Source organism: Microcaecilia unicolor, chromosome 1 (assembly GCF_901765095.1).
Source record: "Microcaecilia unicolor chromosome 1, aMicUni1.1, whole genome shotgun sequence".
Lineage (NCBI taxonomy): Eukaryota > Metazoa > Chordata > Amphibia > Gymnophiona > Siphonopidae > Microcaecilia > Microcaecilia unicolor.
Window position 1 is genome coordinate 620,266,849 of NC_044031.1, and position 25,552 is coordinate 620,292,400.

Sequence of the window (25,552 nt, forward strand, 5' to 3'; positions counted from 1 at the left end):
TGGTTCCCCCCAAGAAAACCTATCCTTAGAGTACCATTACTTACATAACAGAGATCTTGCCCTACTCCTCTTAAATTCTTCCCAGTCAGACTCTCTTGTATTTCTTTTTCCCTGAAATTTTTCTCTCAACTGCACTCTGGACTTCAAGCCCCCTAGATTGCCCACCTTGGAGAAGCTTATTTCATCCCTCACTGAAAGGTAGAAAAAATATCATAATCTGAGGGCCCTTCCCCCACGGGAGCCCCCCTCCCTCCAAGATAGACCTGGCATTTTGCGACTCTAGGGTGCTCTCCCATTCCGATGCCATAATGCAAGTTCCAGGGCTGCAACACTTCTTATACTATTGATGATGTCACTGAAAGCTCTGTGTTCGACACCTGTATCTGTTGGTTGGAGAGCATAATTCATTCATCTAAACAGGTGTAGCAAGCTAAGAAATATTCTTACAGTGTACAACAGTTTCTATATGGGAACCCTTCCCTGTATTCATCTCTGCCTGTACAGAAGGCACAGTCATCTCTCTGGCTGCTGCTCACCTATCATATACCAAAGGTCACTGGTGAAAACAAGGAGCAGAATTGTCTGGAAACAGAGACCTAGGAGACGCAGCATTAGCGATGTCCTCAACAAATCATTCAGCTTACTGTAAGAAAAAACAAAGAAAAGAAGATGGAAAGGTCAAATCCTAATAGAGCAGCTCATCCATCTGCCTCTTACCAGCACTACCTGCGACCTCCAATTCTCTGTTATCTTAGCTACTAGAGCTCTCAGACTTCCCCCTGCCCCTTTGGATACAGATTTAAATGGTCATCAATCCTGTCTGCCTTCCCTCTCCCTGCCCAATCCCACCAGTTAGAATACCAGCAATATTCTTTGTGACTGTGCCTTGTCTTGCTTTAGATATCAATCTCTCTCTCCCCCTCCCCCCAATTCCCACACGTTCAACATCAGAACATATTTTTTTTCACCTTTGTTTATTTTGAACAATGCCTCCCAGGGTAGAGCCTCCAACGGAGAAGATCATTCCCACCATCCCATTCCAGAATCCGAGCTCTGCTGGTGACAGTCCATGGTCCAGTAAGAAGAGTGGGAACATATTTGTAGCTCCATTCTCTCCTTCAAAGGAAAGAGTCAATAATCAATCAAATAGGATATGTTGGCGCATCTGTTGCTTAGCTTCCACTAGAATCCTTGCACCCAGGAGGTTCTCTGATGCTGCACACAATTTCAGAGTCCTCCTAGAACTGAAAGCGCACTCCCATGAGAAAACTGCCTTGAGCTGAACAGTTTGACCTACCCTAAGCCAAGAAGCCAAGCCCATGCCATGTGCTGATATTAAGGGGCCAATTTTAAAAATCACTAAACGCTTCAACTTAAGCAACCAAAGTTTGGGTTCCAAATTTTAGACATTTCAATTAAAATTGGATTCTTAAGTTTTCAGGAAAAAAAATCACCTAAATGTAGACAGAGTACTATTTGGCACCCAATACAGAAAACTAGTGCCAGGAACCTGAATTCCTTCCCCATGTCCAATCAACCACTTTTTGAGCCTCTGAAATGTAGCTCAGCCCCAGGAAATTTTCCAGGGGATGATTTAGTCACCCAACTCCAAAGCTAGTTGTAAAAATGAATCCCTTAACATTCCACTACTTATCAGTATCAGCAAAGAACCAATGCAGGGCTTCCCAAATCCTTCCTTGTGACCACTGTCTCGGTTGAGTTTTCAAGATATACGCAGTGAATATGCATGAGTTACACTGGAGATCCTGATATATGCATATTCTTTATTTTGATTTACTTTCAGCAGTACTTTGAAGAACAAGTGCAGCATGGTTTGTCTCCTGATGAAGTAAACGAAATGAAGGTGCTTTGTTGAACAGATCATTGCAACATGCACGACATAAAAAGATAAGTACTTGTTAAGCTCTGACATATAAGATTAACGCAACTTTGAAATAAGGCAGAAAGATAATCACTATAAGATTTTAGATGAATAATACAACCAATAAATACAAATGGAGGTTTTTTAGGCTCATGAAGAAGCCTGCCCAGTGGATTACAAGCAAAAGCAAAGGAATTAACTGAGTATCTGAAGCCTTTTCCTCCAGTTAAATAAATAATAATAAGAAAAAAAGAACAAAAGTATAAAAAAAGCATAAAATAGATCATAAGAAGAAAGAGAACTTGCATAGAGAGAATAGAAGAGTTTCATAATCAAGTTCACAGCTATGTGGATAAACGTGAACCAAATGAATCTGATGGCTCGTGATGCTTTGCAGGCATTTTCTTTCTAGCTTGCAGTTTTCAGATTCATTTGGTTCATTTAAGCTAAAGGAGGGAGGGGAACAGAACATGCAAAATGCTGAGAGAAAAGACAGAGACTGAATGAGCCACATTTACACACTATAAAAATAATCCATTATCCCTGCTCAGGTGCATGTGCCGCCAGCTCGCCCTACCAAGTGGCAGATGCGCACAGGCTTGCCTGACTGCCTCAGCTTGGTGTTCCAGCATCTCCGCTGTCCCCGGCTCTCTCTGGGTGCAACTAGAAGGAAATTCCCTACTTAGTTCTTTACTATAGCATTAGCCCCTGACAAAAATGGCATAAAGCTAGACAGTCCAGTTGCATTTATTTTTTTGTATATTTATTTTTTGTTTATGACATTTATATCCTGCATATCCCAAAGAAGTTTGGGTTCTGTGTGGCTCACACTGAACAGAATCATTTGATAACCGCTTCTAGTTACACTGAACAAATAGTATTTGTTGCATTTGTATCCCACATTTTCCCACCTATTTGCAGACCCAATGTGACTTACATAGTGCAGTAGTGGCAGTCGCCAATACAGGCAAGAAACAGATACAAAGTGAGGTTAAGACAAGCTAATGATCAGATTTGATAGACATATTGGGGGTCAGGGGAAGAATAGGTTAGGTTATGTCCAACATGAACATTTATATTGATGTATTAATATATTGCAGGGTTAGGCAATTAGGTTGAGTCGTTGGAGTATGCCTTTTTGAACAAGTAAATCTTAAGGAGTTTCCGGAAGATTAGGTGGTCGTATGTTGTTTTCACAGCGGTCGGAAGTGCATTCCATAGTTGTGTGCTTATATAAGAGAAGCTGGATGCATAGGTTGACTTATATTTAAGTCCTCTGCAGCTTGGGTAGTGGAGAATTAGGTATGCTCGAGTTGATTTTGTTGTGTTTCTGGTTGGTAGGTCTATAAGGTCTATCATGTATCCCGGGGCATTGCCGTAGATGATCTTGTGAACCAGCGTGCATATTTTGAACACAACATGTTCTTTGATTGGGAGCCAGTGCAGTTTTTCTCGTAAAGGTTTGGTGCTTTCGAATCTTGTTTTTCCGAATATCAGCCTGGCTGCTGTGTTTTGAGCAGTTTGGAGTTTCTTTATGATATTCTTTACATCCCACGTAGATTCCGTTGCAGTAATCTAGATGGCTTAGTACCATGGATTGCACTAAGTTGCAAAATATTTCCCTCGGAAGAAAGGTTTCACTCATTTGAGCTTCCACACTGAGTTAAACATTTTCTTTTTTGTGGCTTTCACTTGGCTCTCCAGTGTAAGATTTCGGTCGATTGTAACTCCGAGACTTTTCAGGCTGTCTGAGACAGGGAGGGTGTGGTCTGGGGTGGTTATGTTGGTGGGTTTGATCATGTTATAATGGGATGTGAGGATGAGACAGTGCGTTTTTTCTGTGTTGAGTTTTAGTTGAAATGTATTCGCCCAAGAGTTCATGATGTTCAAGCTGAGTTTGATTTCTTCGGTGATTTCCGTTAGATGATTTTTGTAAGGGATGTACAGTGTGACGTCGTCCGCATATATGAAAGAGTTAAGGCCTTGATTGGATAGGGACTTGGCTAGTGGGGTCATCATTAGGTTGAATAGGAGCGGTGATAGTGGTGATCCTTGAGGTACCCCGCAGTATCTAAAACCAGTGCCTTTTTAGTGCCAGTACCACATACCAGCACCTTTCTTCTCAGGGCAGGCTCACCTGCCCGCCTTCAGCTCCCCGACTTTCCGTTCGTGCCACCCTACATTGAAATCTTTTATTTTACCCGAAGTCGCAGCAGTGAAAGCAGTAGGCACGTCTCCTCCAGCCTTCTCTTCCACCTCAGCATCCCGCCTTCCTTTGATGTAATTTCCTTTCCGTGAGGGCAGGACGCTGAGGGAATGGAAGTGAGGAGGCGAGCTTACCTGCTGCTTTCACTGCCGGTTCGCCGCTCCGACTTCGGGTAACAGATTTCAACGCAGAGGGCACGAACGGAAAGTCGGGGAGGGTGGGCAGGTGGAGGCTGGGGCGAGACACTGGACTTGGATGGGAGGTGAGGGCAGGGGAGAGAGGAGAATCGCTGGACATGGATAGGAGGGAAGAATAGGGGCAAAGGAGAATCGCTGGACATGGATGGGAGGGGAGGCCAGGGGAGAATCACTGGACATGGATGGGAGGAGAGGGAAGGGGAGAGAAGAGAGTTGCTGGACATGGATGGATGGAGGGGAGGGCAGGAGAAACGCTGGACATGGATGGAGGAGAGGGAAGACAGGAAGGAGATGCACATGGATGGAGGGGAGGGGAGAGAGAATTGCTGGAGATGGATGGAGTGCAGGGCAGGGAAGAGAAATGTTGGAGGGAAGGAGAGACAGAGGAAGGAGATGCACACGGATGGAGGGGAAGGGAGAGGATAAATACTGGAAATGGATGGAGGAGAGGGAAGACAGAGGAAGAAGATGCACATGGATGGAGGGGAGGGGACAGAGTTGAAATGCTGGACATGGATGGAGAGGAGGAAAGAGAGAGGACGTGAGATGAACATGGATGGGGAGGGGAGGGGGACAGGAGAAATGATGGACATGGAAGGAGGAGAGGGAAGACAGAGGAGGAGATACGAAATTCTGGACATGGATGGAGGGGAGGGAAGAGAGAGGAAGTGATGAACATGGATGGAGGGAAAGAGAGAGGAGAAATGCTGGACATAGATGGAGGAGGAGAGGAAAAATGCTGAACATGGATGGATGAGAGGGAAGAGAGAGGAAGGAGATGCATATGGATGGAGGAGAGGGAAGAATAGGAAGGAGATGCATACTGACAGTGATGAGGGAAAGGGAAAAGAGGAGAAAAACAGCACATGGATGGAGAAAATAGGCAAAAACTGGATCCACTCTATACCTCCTCCTGTCAAGTCTGTTTAGGACCTAGCTTTTACCTATGGATGTAGGGCAAGAAATGAAGGAGGAAAGTAAAGAAATAAATGGAAAGGAAGCCCCAGGGCTTCTGGATTTTGGTCTGAAGCTTCAGCGCACTGGTCATGCGGCTTCCCACATTTACAAATATCTCCTTCGTAAATTCAGCGCTAAATGTGCTGGTTTGCGAAGGTGCTGGGAGGAAGACTTGCAGCAACCTATTTCTGGCAAGCTGTGGGAATTGGTTTGGAAGTCCCTTTTCAGGTGCTCTAACTCTTCTACCACTACGCAGTCTATGCATTTCTTTATGCATAGATCCCTTTGGACGCCGTATAAGTTGCATGTTATCAATCCCTCTAGTCCAGATGTCTGTTGGTCTTGCCACTCCCAAACAGGTACTCTCAGGCATCTTATATTTGAATGTGTGTGCCTTCGCAAGTTCTGGTCAGAAGTCTGGTCTCAGCTGGTAGCCATTTTTCCCCTCCCTGGCTCCATCTCTTATCAATTTGTGATTCTTCGGTAACAGTTCTTTGGGGGTCAGTTAACTCCTAGTGAGGGGGCTCTTGTTAGTGCCATGGTCTCTTTGGCATTGAAGGTGATCTTCTCCCATTGGAAGTTCTTACATCAGGCCACTTATCAGGAATGGTGGAACTCATTGCTCCAAATGTACAGATTCGAATTACATCTGGCAAAGAAATCTTCTCACTTCGCTTCCTATAGGGAAAAATGGCTGCCACTGGTATCCTATTTTGCTTCGGTACAGAGATAAACAATGAGGTTGATGTATGTTGTGGCCTATGCATGCTCCATGTCTGGATTTGTTACTATTTAGCATTTCTATAGCACTACAAGGCGTATGCAGCGCTGCACAAACATAGAAGACAGTCCCTGCTCAAAGAGCTTACAATCTAATAGACAAAAAATAAAGTAAGCAAATAAAATCAATTAATGTGTACAGGAAGGAGGAGAGGAGGGTAGGTGGAGGCGAGTGGTTACAAGTGGTTACGAGTCAAAAGCAATGTTGAAGAGGTGGGTTTTCAGTCTAGATTTAAAGGTGGCCAAGGATGGGGCAAGACGTAGGGGATCATGAAGTTTATTCCAGGCGTAGGGTGCAGCGAGACAGAAGGCGCGAAGTCTGGAGTTGGCAGTAGTGGAGAAGGGAACAGGTAAGAAGGATTTATCCATGGAGCGGAGTGCACGGGAAGGGGTGTAGGGAAGGACGAGTGTGGAGAGATAATGGGGAGCAGCAGAGTGAGTACATTTATAGGTTAGTAGAAGAACTTTGAACAGGATGCAAAAACGGATAGGGAGCCACTGAAGCGACGAAGAGAGGGGTAGTATGAGTAAAGCGACCCTGGCGGAAGACGACACGGGCAGCAGAGTTTTGAACCGATTGGAGAGGGGAGAGGTGACTAAGTGGGAGGCCAGCAAGAAGCAGATTGCAGTAGTCTAAACGAGAGGTGACAAGGGTGTGGATGAGGGTTTTGATACAGTGCTCGGAAAGAAAGGGGCGGATTTTACGGATGTTGTAAAGAAAGAAACAACAGAATCCTCCAGCCCACCCCCCTCTTTTTTTTTTTTTTTAACTTCTCCACCTCCTCTTTCTTCCCCTTTTTCTTAATGTGATTCTAGTTGTGGATAGTTGTTTCTTAAATGTGAGCTCCAGTTTTGCCATGATTTGTAAATGTTGCTTGTTGAACTGTGGTGAGCTCTTGCTTCTATTGTATTATATTGAAATCCAATAAAAGATATTTTAAATAAAAAGGAACAGATAGAGAGCAGCAGAATCAGAGACTGGGACCAACATGATCAGAAAAACAAAGTCACCATACAACAAAAGTAGAAAAATCATTTTATTTTCATTTTAGTGTTTGGAATATATCCAATTTGAGAATTTATATCTGCTGTCTTATTTTGCACTGGGTATACTGGAGCTGTAACAGCTTACAGAAATTATTTATAATGAAAAAAAAATGACAAGTTATTTTTTTCTCCTATACTGGTATAGTATTTTCAGCGATACCTGTTTATATGTGCCATGGCTGGTACAAGGGGTGTGGATACCATAGAGGTGGAGCCATAGATGGTGACCCCGCCCACAATGAGTACTGGTACCTTTTTTCCTACAAAAAAAAAAAAGCACTTTCTAAAACTCAATAGTGGAGGAGTTGCCTAGCACCAGACTAAACATCCAGAGGTGCCCAGTTCAAATCCCACTGCTGCTCCATTGCCTCAAGTACAAACTAAATTGTGAGCCCTCCAGGAACAAGGAAATACCCAGTGTTCCTGAATGTAACTCACCTTCACAATTTTCCCTACCTCCACCCACTGGTAAGAAAGGATAAACACCCATTTATGCAGAACTGTGGAGCCAATGAAAAGAAATCAATTTGTTCAAAATGAGGTCACATGGGATATATAGTAGTAGTAGTTATATAAAGTTTGGGAAACTAAGCATGCCCACCAAATTTCTCCTCTCGTACCATGAACCACAACTGCAAACAAGAAGGTGGTGGATGTAGAGAACTGTTTCGGAGTCTGTTTGTTTGGGTTTTTTTTTAAGTCTCTCATTCAATATGAAACCTTCCTTTTTCAATTGTCAGGCCCTGTCCCTTTAAATTTTCTGCTGTCTCACACCCCTCCTCCACCCTCAAATCAATCCTTATGGCTAATTTAGATCTTCAAGGGGGGAGGGGGCTAATATATCCAAATGAGTTAATTTTGCACATACCAGGATAGTAATGAACCTCACTCCTAAACCAAAATATGTGGAGTATAATCTGTCTCTCAAAATTTACTGCTAATGAGCACTTCTAGTTTTGCAAAAATGTGAGGGGGATGTGTTTAGACTCACATCATGTTCCCTCTATCAGTTCCCCTCTCAGAGGATCTTACCCCAGGTAGATTGTGCCATTTCAGCAGTACCTGAAAGCACTATGAGCCACCAGATGAGCAACCAGAGCACGGTTGCCAGATGGGCGGTTTTCCCGCCCAATTGGGTGGTTTTCCACAACCTGCCTCGGGAAACTTTTGCCCGCGGCGGGTTGCGGTTTTTTGGGCTCGTTTTGTTTTTTCTGTGCGGGTTTTGGGGCGTTTTTTCGGCCGGCAGGGGTGGGGCTAATGGCATCAGAGGCGGGGTTTGTGACGTTTTGGGCGGGGTTTGCTGACGTATTGGGCAGGGCGATGACGGTGGGGGCGGAGCTGATGACGGCGGGGGTGGGGTGTGTGTGGTTTTTGGGCGGGTTTTTGACGGTTTTGTGTGGGAATTTTTTTTTTAATCTGGCAACCCTGAACCAGAGGCACAATGAAATCCAAAGCAACTCTCTCAATTCAGGGCATGTATGTTGGAAAGACAGCAAAGCCAGGCACTTGTGGATATCATAGTGGGACTGGAAGATCACCAATGGTGGTGACCCTGCAGTATAGAAACAGCTGGAACTACTGACAGAGGATAAGAAAAACCACTGAATATTTGGCCTACCTGAAGGGATGGAAAATGGAAATGTCTAGTATGAGCACAGATCACTGGAGTGATGTTTTCCAAATTCGTCTGCACAACCATGAGAGTGAGACAGAGCTCTGCCCGAAGCCAGGCCTGGGGATGCTGTTTAGAACACTAATTGTTAAACTGTTGCAGTTCCCAGAGGTTTCCCAACTTCAACAAAGAGACAATGAAAAGGAAGGCCGGACTTCTGGAAGTATAAGCAGACCCTGCAAGAGAGGGGCCTACTAGTGGGTACTTGGCACCCGGGTCCTTCCATGTCAATTAAACCAATGGTCCCCACCTCAACATTTTAGAAACTGATAATCTACCAGAATAGAGACCAATATATGAGATAGATGTCTGAGACGTTCTGAGAGAAGAGGACATTTCTCTGGTAAGTGAACACTATTTTGCTTTGTGCTTTGGGAACTTAAAGATTGGGGTTTAAAGGAGGAATTGTGAGGACTTCCGGTTGGGCTAAAGAGGAGTAAGGAGGGGGAGAGTTGCTGCTCCGGAGCGCCCGATTAATCAGTGCAAATATTGGCACCCAAGCCTGCAAAACAATAAAAATATAGCCTTAGACGGACCTGAACAGTGCAGAGGCGGTGTGGAAAGCTGTGTGGGTGTGGATGGCAGCGAAATCAGCACGAAGAGAGAGCCGTGAAAAAGGGCGGCTTGCGGAACCCAAGATGGCGGAGAAAGGTTTGCCGCCATCTCCAACACCGAGCTCGCAATGGGCTGCGGAAATAATAACAGAACTGAGAGCGGCAGTGGAACAAGCCATGGAAACAACAGCAAAGATACACCAGGGGTCAACGACCTTGCGAAATACTTCAAGGAGAAAATTATACAACCTAGCTCCCGGAAGCAGCAGCACTACAAGAAATGGCAGGAGACTTCAGGGTGGAAAGGGCGCATCGGCTGGGCCAGCGTGCAGCAGGAGGCGATCGCCCCAGAGTAATCATCTTTAAAGTGCTTAACTATGCCCATAAAATGAAGATCCTGCAGGCTCTGCAAGAGGGAAATCATTTACAATACCAAAATCAGCGAGTCTTATGTTTCCAAGACTATTCAACAAAGGTATCAGCTGCTCGCTGGACTTTTGTACCAGTGCATTTAGAGGCTCTTGAATTTTCATCCGGAGGAGTCTGTCGCTAACAGTTTTTCCTGTCTGAGGGTGGGGAAAAGAATGGGGACAGCTAAGACACTTACCTCCTCGAGTCCGGCTGGGGTCCCCCCTTCGCACCAAACAACAATGGAGAATTTCGGGCTGAAAACGCTGGGAGAGCAGACGCTTGCCTCGATGGGTTCCACGTCTTTTGATGTGGACCACAGCGTAGAGGGAGTGTCTTTGAGCCCTCCCTCAATGACAGCTCCTCCGCGACCTGGAAGCAGTACTGGGGCGGCTGGCTCACAACAAATGGGGACGCCCGGAATGGGTCAGCTCTCGTTTGTAGAGAGAGGAGGTCCTGCTTGCCTTTCATTCCCGAGGAGAATATCAGCAAAGGAAATGCAGAAGGTTCAGCTTTCCTCTACTCCCGTTCAGGGATCTGCAACCACGACCACGAAGGTTTGATGAGACCAGATGTGGTCTCTCTCCACCTCCTCGTCCCCTGGGTTACCAAGCCCTTCTTCTAGGACTTCCATCCAATCAGCTCCCTCTCCACCCTGCTCCCTAAATTCCTCATTCCTCACAGCTGGGTTACCCTTATCCTCCCCCTACCCCCAGGTGGGTGGAATCCTATACTGATTCTGTACCCATGGAAATGAAGTCACTCCCTCTACTGGCCATTCTCAGATATTTCTTCTTCCCCACCCAAACCCTTCCCTCCCTTCTCCTAGGTAAACTCCATGTCTGGGTTTTAAGTAGACTGTCCTTCCCTTTTCTCCTAAGGCCTTGTGGGTAGGGTAGTTCTATACCATCCGGGCTGTCTGTCAGCCTAAGTTGATCCTTCTCATTACAATTTCTAACATTTATGTTATGATATAAATGTAAAAAATGAATAAAAGAGATTAAACATAACAGTCTTTTTACGCCTTTAAAGCAGCCCTTACTTAAAACATGGTGGTGCTGGGCTATTAGGTTTTAACTGAATGTTGTGGTGAATAAATATTTTTATAGATTTTAATGTGATCTGTTCTTCGCACCAGTTCCTATGTCAGACACCTCCCCACTGGCACTCTCCTGAAGCAGTAGTTGTTAGGAACATGGCTGGTTCCATTAAGCCCACCTCCTTTCCCTAGCCCCAACCCCTTATCCACTTTTCCTGGATCCTTTCCCCTCCCCCCATTCCATTTGTAATTTATATTCTGCAACATCTCCAAAGGATTCATTGCGGATTACAAGGAAAGAATCATCTCAATCAGATGGAATTACAGAACAGGACCCTTAAAAGTAATATAATCTAAAAATTGAACTGAATCTATATCTGAAAATAGAAAAGCCTTCAACTGTTTTCTAAATAAAAAGTAAGATAAAATGGATCTAATCTGGTGAGGAATACCATTCCAAAATTTTACTACTAAATATTGAACAGAGTTGCTCAAATAGCTCTTAAGCTTAGCACCTCGGGGATTTAGAAACACTAAAGTATTTAAATGAGCAGATTGAAAAGCCCTTCCTGTAGTAAACAATAAAATCAAATACTTAGACAAACTGAATTCTGTCCCATTAAAAACCATACAGGCTATTTTAAACTTTATGTGTAAGGAAACCAGAAGCCAATGTAATTTTTTAAAAAAAGAGAAGATATTCTCTCAACTTTATTAACCTAAAATCAATCTAGCAGCTGTATTTTGAAGAAGCTGCAGTCTCCGCAATAGCTTCACGGCAAGTCCCCCATATAAAGAATTACAACAGTCAAGATACAGCAGAACAGCCTGGGCTATACTTCTGAAGCATTCAGCACAGAGACTGGATCGAATAGCTCCAAGCTGACCTTATCTTAAGCTCCCTGAGGGCTAGTGCAGGACAGAAGCCAACCTCACTTGCTCCTGCCCTGCCACCACCATTCTTCAAACTAGCATCAATATGAAAAATTGTACCACCAGGGCAGGATAGACTTGAAGGAGAGGATCATTCTGTCCTTGACTTGACACAGCTGCAATGGAGGAACCTGGGGACAAGGCCACTGGCTCAAAGAAAGCTGGCATGGCTTAAAGGGAGCTGGCTAAGTTTTCAACATTTATAGCCTCAGTTAGAGCCAGTCACTAAGGGTGCTAGGAGGAGTGCTTGACTTGGGGATAGCTTTGTTAACCTTGCCACACATGGAAGGGGGGGTACAAATTATCATTATATTAGGTCCTAGGCAAACATATATTTGTAGGCCCCTTACCACAGACCCTCCCCTAGATTTGCTTCTATTTTCAACACCACCGCCACATTTCACCTCTCCGGAAGTAGCAGGTGAAAATGCAGTCTAGTTGTGGAAATAGCAGCACTAATATTTTGTGAGTGAGCATGGGGATTAAGCAAGCATATGCTTCGAATGGAGAGGCTTAATGGTTACAGCTAGAGCGTTACCAAGTTACCCAGTCCCAGGAGGGAAATTCTGGGCCAGTCCTGGTAAAGTATGGGATCTAAAAGAGCTGATTTAAGTTAGTAGTATCAAGGACTACAAATAGTACAGTGAACTGGGATGTATATTCAAAACAGGACTAGCAAAAATATTTCCCTCCTGGCACTAAGTAACTTGGAAGTTCAGCAGCAGTTGGACGAGAACCTGGGAAACTGAGCAAGTCATTTTCACTTTCTATTGCCTACAGTGGATGAGTCGCCTAGTGGTTAAAGCACCAGTCTTGACATCCAGAGGTGGCTGTTTCAAATCCCACTGATGCTTGTGATCTTGGGCAAGTCACTTAACCCTCCATTGCCTCAGGTACAAAAAATTGATTGTGAGCTCTCCAGGGACAGAGAAATACCCAGTGTACCTAAACGTAACTTACCTTGAGCTACTACTGAAAAAGGTGTGAGCAAAATCATTAAAAAATAAAAACAAAAACAGTGTAAACCAGGGATGCCAAGGCTGGACTAGGTCTGAAAGAGTAAAGTTTACGGGCAGTTATCTGAGGTATAAGTTTACAAAGTTTTACATATGAAAAAAAGTTTCACAAATGGAAGCAGCAAAATATTTAGCAGTCTTTCTTTGGTGCTTCTGAAATGGAGGCAGTATTAGGACAGTGTTCAAAAAACTTCCCTTAACTTATATGTGCACAGGTATATTTGTACCAGTGAACTTCTCCATTCCAGCCCAGAATTTCAAAGTGAAGCTCTATTTACTGCCCCCAACAGAGAGACACAAACACACACATATGCTCAAGCAGATGAATTCTCTAGCTCTCTCCCACTGCTGTCCTGCTGCTCATTCAAGCAGTGCCCCCACCAGGTCTGTAAAGTTATTGCATTTTCTGACATTCTTTTCCTCAGCCTACAGCAAATCCTTCACTCTTTCCCCATTCTGATTAAATTGCTACTCCTTTCAACAATCCCCCCCCCCCCCCCCCCCCCCCCCCAGGACACTTACAGGGTCCACAGGTCTCTCCAAAGCCCCATGCAAGGCTCAGTCTCCACCTCCTCCCCTACTCCAGCCCTTTTACAGATTGCACACGGCATTCCACTAGCAGGACATCAGGGGGTGACACGCACACACACCAGATTGATCCAGAACTTCTATTAGCCGAGAGTATCTCAAGTCGTAGCTGACTATTGTCAAACCTGTGATGTGTGCCAAAGAGTGCTAAGACCCAAGACCACTCCCAAGCTCCCCTGAAACCTTTACCCATTATCAGTAAGCCCTTTGAGAGAATAGTTATGGATATAGTGCAGCCTCTAGCTGTCCCTAGCTAGACTGGGAAAAGGTATGTGGTGGACTTTGCTACCAGATATCCTGAAACGGTAGCCTTATCCTACATAGAATCAGAGAAAATTGCCACTGCCCTGCTAGAAATATTTTCCCGGGTAGGATACTGCCCTGCTAGAAATATTTTCCCGGGTAGGATATCCATGAGAAATACTCTCAGACCAAGGGATACAGTTTATGTCTGAGCTGATCCAAAATCTGTGGGCACACTGTGGAGTGAAATCTGTACGTACCACACCATATCACCCTGAAACTAATGGGTTGGTGGAAAAAGTTATTTTTTAAAGAGCAAAAACTTTATATTCTCACGGAATACAGTAATACCTAATGGCCTCAACAAATAGGTTGCCTGGAGTGTTGTCACCTAGGGCTAACCAATGAGAGCTGTTCATGTAGTTTAAGGACATTCTTTACAGCAGAGTGGTTTAAGCACATTGCGCATGTCTAGGTGTCTTTTGTGAGAAGGCACCATGATCCGAAAAGCTTGGAGTCTCGTCCGAACATAGCAGTCGGTATCTTTTTGTAAGTGGATGTTTATATTGTAGATAATGCAGTTTCTAGTGAACTAATACTATCGTGCTTTTCATAGTTTGGTCTCCTGATGAAGCACTTTGTGATATATGGCCAATGAACAGACCGAGAGAGTCAGTGATGCAGTAATGGATTGAGAAGCAAGTTGAGTAGCGCAAGACAGTGTTTGGATTATTTTATAAGAAGATTCTCTGCATGTGTTGGAAAGGGTATTTCTTTCTGGGGAATGCGCTGGATCTCAGTGGAACAAAGGATATACAGTTCATAAGGAGGATTGTTTTTTATATTTTTGGGGGGAGCCTGAAAGCCAAATTTATTATTTAAATTTTTTGAAGTATTTTTAGGATAGGAGCCAGCCCATGCGGAGACCCTGGAACAAGTATTGAGTCAGCACATACAGCATATACAGCATATACATCAATTGAATTAATCACCATTCTTTAAGATCAGTGATTTTTCACTTTATTCCATCTAATAATATATAGCAGCTGTAGCTGTTGGTGCAACTATTTTCATCTATTTACCATCGCGTTCCAGGATTGGAATGATGAGGATGCACTGAGCACTAATTATACACATTTTAGAAAGAACAATTTGTTTTTATAGTATTTTGAGAGCAATATTAAAAGTAGTATCATTGATATAATCAACATGTTATTAGAATTTATAGTTATTAAAATTGTTGATTTAGAAGTATTTAAAGAGCCCATTTTTTGATAACAATGAATATTCATGAGAGATTTGAGGGAAATGTATGATCATATGTAGGTTACCAAGTTTTACACTGCTACCAAATAAAGCTTTCACTTCTACCAGCCTAGAGGGGGAATACTCACCCAGCTTATAGATTAAGACAAAACCAAGGGTCCAGAGTGTTCCTGGCACACGGAGCAGCTCCTTCGGTATTTCAGAAGCATTCAGGGCTTTACTCTTAGCTCTCAGTTTCATGAGAGTAGGGTTCTTGGGGATCACAACAAACTCAGGTGACATCCAAGTGTACAGGATGGCTATGAAGTACACAGAAGCCAACAGCAGGAAGAGGATGTTCCATCCTAACATATGCATCACTGTAAGGAATCCACCACCTGCAAGGACCGAGCCCAACTTGTATCCAACCACCTGGATGGTGTTCCCAAATCCCAGCTCCTTCCTGTTTAGGATTTTCACTGCCAGACCATCCACAGCAACATCCTGGACAGATGCAAAGAAGTTCATCAGGAGCAGTATGACAGCCAGCAGAAAGAGATCCAGTTCTGGCGACAGAAGTGAACATACCAAGCAGGTAACTGCTAGACCACACAAACTTAACAGAAGCCAGGTTTTCTTAGTCCAACACTGATCCACAAAAGGGGCCCAAAGGACCTTCAGGATCCAGGGGAAATAGAGGACTTTGGTCAGACTGATGTGTGTAAAGGAGAGTCCCACACCACGTAGATATATAGGTAACAAACTGGACTGCAAGCCATAAGGCATCCCCTGCACAAAGTACAGGACACCAAGCAGCGTGTACTTCATCATTTCACTGTGCCACCCACAACACTGGGTCCAGGAAGAACCACTGAAAGCTTAACCTCTGGCACTGAAAATCAACAATACAGAAAAATTAGAAGAAAAATTCAATGACCCATAACATGAAACTTCAATTACGAAGAGCAAAAGGTTGGAAATGAGTATTCAATCATCTTCAAGCCCAGAGAGAGCTCTAATAGTCCTGAAAGTCCTGGAAAAAACTGGTGTCTTTGCAAGGTGTGATTGCTCTCAGAGGACTAGACAACCATGCTATGGTGACAGATCCATCCCAATGAGAACCTGCAGCTCCCTCCCACCCCTATCCCTCCCAAATAACATTTCAAAACTGATGTTATTTTGATCTAGTGTCTAATGAAATAGCCTCCTATGTGTTTTGAAAGTGTTTCCAGTGCTAGCATTTTGAAAGCAGTGGTGTACTGGCTAGAAGGGCTAAGGTGCCATGTAAAGATAATATATAGGTTGTGGCTCTTTAAGAGGCATCACCCTTTAAAAGCAGCATGTGCATTTTTAAAGAGGATAACGAAAAAAAAAGCAAAAACATACAGAAAGCAAAGAATATATGGAAAACACATACAGGAGAAATGTAAACAAGAGGAGAACTCCAGAAAGGAAGAGGAATTGCTATAAATTCATGAATTTCCCAGCTCTTTACGATGTAACTATTACAAGGATATGGGTAAATTTCAGGCCTATGGCTGGCTGCCTCCCAGGGCCGGCCCAACCCGGTAAGCGAGGTAAGCATGGCAGGAGGGCGCCGACCTCTGGAGGGTGCCGCCGCGCCATGCTTACCGCCGCCGCTTACCTCAGCTCCTGGACCCCGACAGCAGCCCAGCCCTCAGTTTCCTCCGCCGGTACCCGCACCGCCCTGGGGGATTTAAATCTTGTATTTATATTTACCTCCCGCCTTCTTCTGACATCATTTCCTTGCGAGGGCGGGACACTGAGAGGGAACAAACGAGCAAAGGGAAGGCTAGAGACGTCGGGCACCGCTTTCACTGACACTGCGCAGCTGCTGCGACGGAGATAAATTTAAATACAAGATTTAAACCAGAAAAGGGGAGGGCATCTAAAGGAGAAACTGTAGGTTATTAATAGGCAGAATAAAAAAAAAAGCAAACTTTATTAACTAGTCTCCATACTCTTTTTCCTTAGTTTTTAAAACTTGAGCTTCGTACCACAGCAGTAACAGCTAGCAGGCACAGCAGGGCCTAGTTCAGTCTTAGGGAAAAAGAGAGAAGCAAGCACTACTAACTAGCTTCCGTGGAGGGGCATAATCGAACGCGAACGCCCATCTCCATGGGCGTCTATGTCCGAGAACGGGTACGTGAAGGGGCGGGACAGACCGTATTTTCGAAAAAAATGGGCGTCCATCTTTTTTTCAATAATACGGTTTGTGCCTGGCAAATGCATCAGATTTGTGCGGATTTGAGCTGGGCGGTTTCGTTTTCCAGCGATAATGGAAACCGAAGGCGCCCAGCTCAAAAAACGAACAAATCCAAGGCATTAGGTCGTGGGAGGGGCCAGGATTTGTAGTGCACTGGTCCCCCTCACATGCCAGGACACCAACCGGGCACCCTAGGGCTCACTTGTAACAAGTAAAAAAAAAAAAAATTAAATACCTCCCAAGTCTATAGCTACTACTACTACTACTAAACATTTCTAAAGCGCTACTAGGGTTACGCAGCACTGTACAATTTAACATGGAAGGACAGTCCCTGCTCAAGGAGCTTACAATCTAAAAGACAGGTGTACAATCTAGAGACAAGTGTACAATCTAAAAGACAAGTGTAGAGTCAATCTGATAAAGCATACTATATTTCTCGAAAGGTTAGGTGCCGAAGGCAGCATTGAAGAGGTGAGTTTTAAGCAGGGATTTGAAGATGGGTAGGGAGGGGGCTTGGCGTAGAGGTTGAGGAAGATTGTTCCAGGCATAGGGTGAAGCAAGGCAGAATGAGCGGAGCCTGGAGTTGGCAGTGGTGGAGAAGGGTACTGAAAGGAGGGATTTGTCCTGTGAGCGGAGGTTACGGGCGGGAACATAGGGGGAGATGAGGGTAGAGAGGTAGTGAGGAGCCGCAGACCGGGTGCATTTGTAGGTAAGGAGTAGAAGCTTGAATTGTATGCGGTATCTGATCGGAAGCCAGTGAAGTGACTTGAGGAGAGGGGTGATATGAGTATATCGGCTCTGGCGGAATATAAGACGTGCGGCAGCGTTCTGAACGGATTGAAGGGGGGATAGATGGCTAAGTGGGAGGCCAGTGAGGAGTAAGTTGCAGTAGTCAAGGCGAGAGGTAATGAGAGCGTGGACGAGAGTTTGTGTGGTGTGCTCAGAGAGGAAAGGGCGAATTTTGCTGATGTTGAAGAGGAAGAAGCGACAGGTCTTGGCAGTCTGTTGGATATGCGCAGAGAAGGAGAGGGAGGAGTCGAAGATGACTCCGAGGTTGCGGGCAGATGGGACAGGGAGGATGAGGGTGTTATCAACAGAGATAGAGAGTGGAGGAAGAGGAGAAGTGGGTTTAGGTGAAAATACGAGGAGCTCGGTTTTGGACATGTTCAGCTTCAGGTGGCGGTTGGACATCCAGGTAGCAATGTCAGATAAGCAGGCCGATACCTTGGCCTGGGTCTCGGCGGTGATGTCTGGTGTGGAGAGATATAGCTGGGTGTCATCAGCATAAAGATGATACTGAAAACCATGAGATGAGATCAGTGAGCCTAGGGAAGAGGTGTAGATTGAGAAGAGAAGGGGTCCAAGGACAGATCCCTGGGGAACTCCAAGACATAGTGGGATGGGAGTGGAGGAAGATCCATGAGAGTGTACCCTGAAAGTGCAGTGGGAGAGATAAGAGGAGAACCAGGAGAGGACAGAGCCTTGGAACCCAAAAGAGGACAGTGTGGCAAGAAGTAAATCATGATTGACAGTGTCAAACGCAGCGGATAGATCGAGGATGAGGATGGAATAGTGGCCTCTGGATTTGGCGAGGAGCAGGTCGTTGCAGACTTTAGAGAGTGCTGTTTCTGTTGAGTGAAGAGGGCGAAAACCGGATTGAAGTGGATCGAGGATGGCATGAGAGGAGAGAAAATCAAGGCAGCGACTGTGAACGGCGCGCTCAAGTATTTTGGAGAGGAAGGGTAGGAGAGAGATGGGGCGGTAGTTGGAGGGGCAGGTAGGGTCAAGTGATGGTTTTTTTAGGAGAGGTGTGACTACGGCGTGCTTGAAGGTGTCAGGGACAGTTGCAGTGGAGAGAGAAAGGTTAAGGATGCGACAGATGGAGGGAGTGACAGTATGGTAGATGGTGTTAAGTAGGTTGGTGGGGATGGGATCGGAGGAACAGGTGGTGCATTTCGAGGAGGAAAGAAGGCGAGACGTTTCATCCTCGGTGATCTCAGGAAAGGAGGAGAAAGAGGCCATGGTTGGTTGGTTGCTGGATGGGGCTACAGGCTGAAGAGGAGGTGGTGGCTTGGTAGTGAACTCAAGGTTGATCTTTTGCACCTTGTCGCGGAAGTAGTCAGCCAGTGATTGAGGAGAGAGTGAAGGGGGAGTGGGAGCGGGGGGCACTTTGAGGAGGGAGTTAAGGGTGGTGAAGAGACGAGGAGGGTTGGAGCTGAGAGAATTGGTCAATTGGGTGTAATAGTCCTGTTTTGCAAGGAATAGGGAGGAATGGAAAGAGGATAGCATGAATTTGTAGTGAAGGAAGTCTGAATGGGTAAGAGATTTCCTCCAGAGGCGTTCAGTGGATCGGGTGCAGGAGCGAAGGTAACAGATGCAAGGGGTCAGCCAAGGCTGGGGATTAGTACGCTTTGTGGGACGGGAGGTGGATGGGGCGAGGGTGTCCAAAGCAGAGGAGAGAGCGGCGTTGTAAGCGGAGATCGCTTTGTCTACAGTCTCGGAGGACGTGATGGAGGGGAGAAGATTAGAGATACTAGAGGATAAAGTGGGGGGGTCAATAGCCTGGAGATTCCTGGAGGTGGTGGTTAAAGTTGTACGGGGCGGGGGCGGGGGGGTGAAGAAGTGTAAATGTGATCAGGTGATGATCGGAGAGAGGTAGAGCAGAAGCGTGGAAATTGGAGGGTGAGCCGGAGGAGGAGAGGACGAGGTCAAGACAATGGCCGTCACAGTGAGTAGGGGTGGTGGAGCACAGCTGGAGGTTGAAGGAGGATGTTAGGGTGAGGAACTTAGAAGCGTTAGGGTCGGATGGGTCATCAGCGTGTATGTTAAAGTCTCCGAGAATGAGGGACGGAGATGAGGGTTCAAGAAAGACGGAAAGCCAAGCATCAAAGTCGGTTAGGAAGGAAGAGAAGGATTTATCAGGGGGGCGGTAGATGACTGCGACTCTGAGTGGCAGCGGGTAGAATAGCCGGATGGAGTGGGCTTCAAAGGATGAGAAGCAGTGAGACTGCGGTAGGGGGAGGGGTTGGAAACTACAGGAGGGCGAGAGTAGTAGCCCAACGCCTCCACCGCAGCCAACTGGGCGGGGAGTGTGGGAGAAGAGATAACCTCCATGGCAGAGGGCTGCGACTGAGGCCGAGTCTTCCGGGGAGATCCAGGTTTCGGTTAGGGCGAGCAGTTGAAGGGAGCGAGAGATGAAGAGATCGTGGGTGAAGGGCAGTTTGTTGCAGACTGAGTGGGCATTCCACAAGGCGCATGAGAAGGGGAGGGAAGAGGGGGGGAGGGGGGGAATAGAGACAAGATTGGAGACATCCCGGAATCATTCGCATGGATAGGACGGGGACAGGTGAGGGGGACCTGGATTAGGGTTAATGTCTCCCGCGGATAGCAGGAGGAGGAGCAAGAGAATGCGGAGGAGGGTGGGGGAGGTCGGGCGGCGAAGGCGACGAAGACGGGGTGAACTTAGGAGGAATGGGGATGGGTTAATGGCAGGAAGGAAGTGTTGAAGGTTAAGAGCTAGGAAGGAGGAGGGGGACAAGAGGGATGGTGAGGTGGTGGGGGATGAGGGTGAACAGGGTATTGCCGTGGCGGGCAGGGCGGGAGGGCAGCGAGTTCTAGTGGAAGACAGTGGGAGTGGGGGGGAAAGAAGATTAGGAAGAGACAGGGCGAGGAAGAGAACGTGGACAGGGGCCATAAGTAGTGGCTGAGGTGTAACAGGTGACTATGTAGTGACTGAGGTGTTAAGCAGTTAACAGGTGACTATGTGGTGACTGAGGTGTTAAGCAGATAGATAGAGCTGGAAAGCTGGGTTTTGGACTGGCGAGTAGGTAAGTCAATGGCTGACAAGCTAGCAGGCAGGTAGGTAAGTCAATGGCTGAGAGGCTCGCAAGCAGGCAGGCAGGTTACTCTATGTGTTAACAGGTAGGCAGGTAGCAGCTGGAACAGCGGTCAGGAACAAGCTGGGATAGGTGGACAGGAACAAGCTGGAACAAGCCGGAACAGATGGACTGTGTCAGGATGAGCAGACGGACAGGCTGGAGCAAGCCGGGGCAGGCAGGAACAGATGGACTGTGACGAGCTGGACCAGAAGACGACAGAACAACAGGATACGCTGAGATGGATGGATTGGAACACGCTGGAACAGACGAACTGGCACAAGCTGGGTCATGCAGGAACGGATGGACTGGAACAAGTTGGAACAGTCGGGCTGGAATGGTGCTGAACCCCTCAAATCCCCCCCAAAATCCACTGCCCACAACTCTACACCATTACCATAGCCCTTATGGCTGAAGGGGGGCACCTACATGTGGGTACAGTGGGTTTTGGGGGCGGTTTGGAGGGCTCCCATTTACCACCTCAAGTATAACAGATAGGGAGGGGGTGGGCCTGGGTCCACCTGGCTGAAGTCCACTGCACCCACTAACAACTGCTCCAGGGACCTGCATACTGCTGTGATGGAGCTGGGTTTGGCATTTGAGGCTGGCATACAGGCTGGAAAAAAAAGTTCTTAAAGTTTGTTTTTTTATGGTGGGAGGGGGTTAGTGACCACTGGGGGAGTCAGGGGTGATTATCCCCAATTCCCTCCGATGGTCATGTGGTCATTTAGGGCACTTTTTTGGGACTTCTTCGTGAAAAAAAAAAAGGGTCCAAAAAATGACCCAAAATTGCGCTAAAAACGCCTTTCTTTTTTCGATTATCGGCCGAAGGCGCCCATCTCTCCTCGACTAATAAACACGCCCCAGTCCCGCCTTCACCACGCCTCTGACACGCCCCCATCAACTTTGCCCGTTTCTGCGACAGATTGCAGTTCAAGACGCCCAAAATCGGCTTTCGATTATACCGATTTGGGCGCCCATGGGAGAAAGGCACCCATCTCGCGATTTGGGTCGAAATATGGGCGTCTTTCTCTTTCGAAAATAAGGCTGATAGTGTACAACCCTTTTCCCATAGTTTTAAACTGAAACTTTCTCTAGATGTAGAAACTTAACAGCCAAAGAACATTAAAAAGGATAGTAGCAAGGCTCAATTTTTGTTCTAAAAGACAGATTATTTTCTGTTCTTTGGCTGCTGGAGAGGTAGCACTGCTACTGACCTGAATTAGGTGTTAAGGTGTGAGGAAGTAGAACATAAGTACATAAGTATTGCCACACTGGGACAGATCAAAGGTCCATCAAGCCCAGCATCCTGTTTCAAACAGTGGCCAATCCAGGTCACAAATACCTGGCAAGATCCCCAAAAAGTACAATACATTTTATACTACTTACCCAAGAAATAAGCAGTGGATTTTCCAAGTCAATTTAATAATGGTCTATGGACTTTTCCTTTAGGAAGCCATCCAGACCCTTTTTAAACCCCACTAAGCTAACCGCCTTTATAACATTCTCTGGCAACGAATTCCAGAGTTTAATTACACATTGAGTGAAGAAACATTTTCTCCGATTTGTATTAAATTTACTTCGCAGCTTCATCACATGCCCCCTAGTCCTAGTATCTTTGGAAAGAGCAAACAAACAATTCACATCTGCACATTCCACTCCACTTATTATTTTATAGACCTCTATCATATCTCCCAGCTGTCTTTTCTCCAAGCTGAAGAGCCCTAGACGCTTCAACCTTTCCTCATTTGCAAAGGATACTAAAAGCAATCTGATTACTGAGTTAGCTTCAATTTTCAGCCACAGACTACAACATTAACAGATAGCCTCTAGAAGGCACAGCAGGACCTAGTTTAGGATACCATTGAAATAGGACATTTAGGGAATCCCAGTAGAGAGGTTTCAACAATACTGAAAGCTAGGTGTGCTTAATGAGAGAGCAGGATAAAGGATGTACATTAGCTCTTTTAACTTCTAAACAGCTTGTAGATCCAAGGAAAAACACAATCTGAAATGCCTGTATACAAATGCTAGAAGACTAAATAATAAGATGGTTTATATAGCACTAAATGATGAGGTAGATATAATAGGTATCTCAGAGACTTGATGGAAAGAGAACAATCAATGGGACACTGTGTTAACAGGGTACAAATTGTATTGCAATGATAGAGAGGATCAAATTGGAGGGGGGTTGCCCTATATGTTAAAGAGGGAATTGAGTCTAATAAAATAAACATTCCACGTGAAACAGATAGCAGCATGGAATCATTATGGATAGAAATTCCATGTGTGAAGGGAAGGAGTATTCTTGTAGGCCTGTACTACCGTCCGCAGAGACAGAACGAACAGACAGATGAAAAAATGTTTACAGAGATTAGGAAAGCTGGCAAACTAGGCAACACTATAATAATGGATGATTTCAATTACCCCAACATTGATTGGATACATGTTACATCAGAGAGTTCAGGGGGATAAAATTTCTAGATGTAAAACAACTGCTTCTTGGAGCAGCTGGTCCAGGAACTGACAAGAGGGGGAGCCATTTTGGATCTGGTCCTAGGTGGCGTGTAGAGCACAGTGCGAGAGGTGGTGTTGGATCCCCTGGGAAACAGTAATCATAACATTATGAAGTTTGAGTTACTATCTGGGATGAACCCGCAAAAGAAATCTACTGTAGCTGCATTTAATTTGTAAAAGGGTGAATATAACAAAATGAGGAAAATAGTTAAAAAGAAGCTAAAAGGATTAGCTAAGGTTAGGACACTAACCAGCTCATTTTCGAAAGAGATCGCCGGCCATCTTCCGACACAAATCAGGAGATGGCCAGCGATCTCCTGAAGTCGGCCAAATCGGTATAATCGAAAGCCGATTTTGGCTGGCTTCAACTGCTTTCTGTCGCGGAGCCGGCCAAACTTCAAGGGGGCGTGTTGGAAGGGTAGCGAAGGCGGGACAGGGGCGTGCCGGGGTGTGCTTAAGAGACGGGCGCCCTTGGCCGATAATGGAAAAAAGAAGGGCGGCCTTGGCAAGAATTTGGTCCACTTTATTTGGTCCCTTTTTTTTTCAGGTCCCTGTCCCAAAAAAGTGCCGAACTGACCAGATGACCACCCGAGGGAATTGGGGATCACCTCCCCTGACTCCCCCCCAGTGGTCACTAACCCCCTCCCACCCTCAAAAAAACAACTTTAAAAACTTGTTTTGACAGCCTCTATGCCAGCCTCAAATGTCATACTGAGGTCCATCGCAGCAGTATACAGTCCCTGGAGCAGTTTTAGGGGGTGCAGTGGACTTCAGGCAATATACAAACATGGTTTAATGGGACAGAGTCAGCATGGGTTCAACCAAGGGAAGTCTTGACTTAACAATTTGCTTCATTTCTTCGAAGGTGTGAATAAACATGTGGATAATGGTGAGCCAGTTGATGAAGTGTATCTAGATTTTCAGAAAGCTTTTGATAAAGTTCCTCATGAGAGACTTGAGAAAATTAAAGAGTCATAGGATAAGTTCTGGTATGGATTACGAATTGGTTATTGGACAGAAAACAAAGGGTAGGGTTAAATGGCCATTTTTCTCAATGGAGGAGGGTGAACAGTGGGGTGCTGCAGGGATCAGTACTGGGACCAGTGCTATTTAACATATTTATAAATAACATAGTAGATGACGGCAGAAAAAAGACCTGCAAGGTCCAGCCAGTCTGCCCAACAAGATAACTCATATATGCTACTTCTTGTGTATACCTTACCTTGATTTGTATCTGCCATTTTCAGGGCACAGACCATAGAAGTCTTGCCCAGCACTAGCCCCGCCTCCGAAACACCAGCCCCGCCTCCCAATCTCAGCTAAGCTTCTGAGGATCCATTCCTTCTGAACAGGATTCCTTTATGTTTATCCCATGCATGCTTGAATTCTGCTACCGTTTTCATCTCCACCACCTCCCGCGGGAGGGCATTCCAAGTATCTACCACTCTCTCCGTGAAAAAATACTTCCTGACATTTTTCTTGAGTCTGCCCCCCTTCAATCTCATATCATGTCCTCTAGTACTACCGCCTTCCCATCTATGGAGAAGGTTCGTTTGCGGATTAATACCGTTCAAATATTTGAACGTCTGTATCATATCACCCGTTTTTCCTTTCCTCCAGGGTATACATGTTCAGGTCAGCAAGTCTCTCCTCATATGTCTTGCAACGCAAATCCCATACCATTCTTGTAGCTTTTCTTTGCACCGCTTCAATTCTTTTTACATCCTTAGCAAGGTACGGCCTCCAAAACTGAACACAATACTCCAGGTGGGGCCTCACCAACGACTTATACAGGGGCATTAAAACCTATTTTCTTCTGCTGGTCACACCTCTCTCTATACAGCCTAGCAACCTTCTTGCTACAGCCACCGCCTTGTAACACTGTTTCGTCGCCTTCAGATCCTCAGATACTATCACCCCAAGATCCCTCTTCCCGTCCGTACCTATCAGACTCTCCCCGCCTAATACGTATGACTCCCGTGGATTTCTATTCCCTAAGTGCATCACTTTGCATTTCTTCGCATTGAATTTTAATTGCCAAACCTTTGACCATTCTTCTAGCTTCCACAGATCCTTTTTCATGTTTTCCACTCCCTCCCTGGTGTCCACTCTGTTGCAAATCTTAGTATCGTCCGCAAAAAGGCAAACTTTACCTTCTAACCCTTC

At 45.7% G+C, this 25,552-nt stretch overlaps 1 protein-coding gene across 4 annotated transcripts in view; it reads right to left on the reverse strand.

Moving 5' to 3' along the window:
- Positions 1-25,552, reverse strand: part of MFSD3 (major facilitator superfamily domain containing 3) — a 96,110-nt gene that overhangs the window by 58,561 nt on the left and 11,997 nt on the right. For all 4 annotated transcript variants that reach the window (XM_030220260.1, XM_030220241.1, XM_030220231.1 and 1 more), the window contains 3 exons: positions 14,917-15,659; positions 969-1,116; positions 537-643 (listed from right to left, as the gene is read on the reverse strand). In XM_030220260.1, the coding sequence (XP_030076120.1) occupies positions 537-643; positions 969-1,116; positions 14,917-15,598 (937 nt within the window). In that variant the 5' untranslated portion in view covers positions 15,599-15,659. The remainder of the gene's footprint in view (positions 1-536; positions 644-968; positions 1,117-14,916; positions 15,660-25,552) is intronic.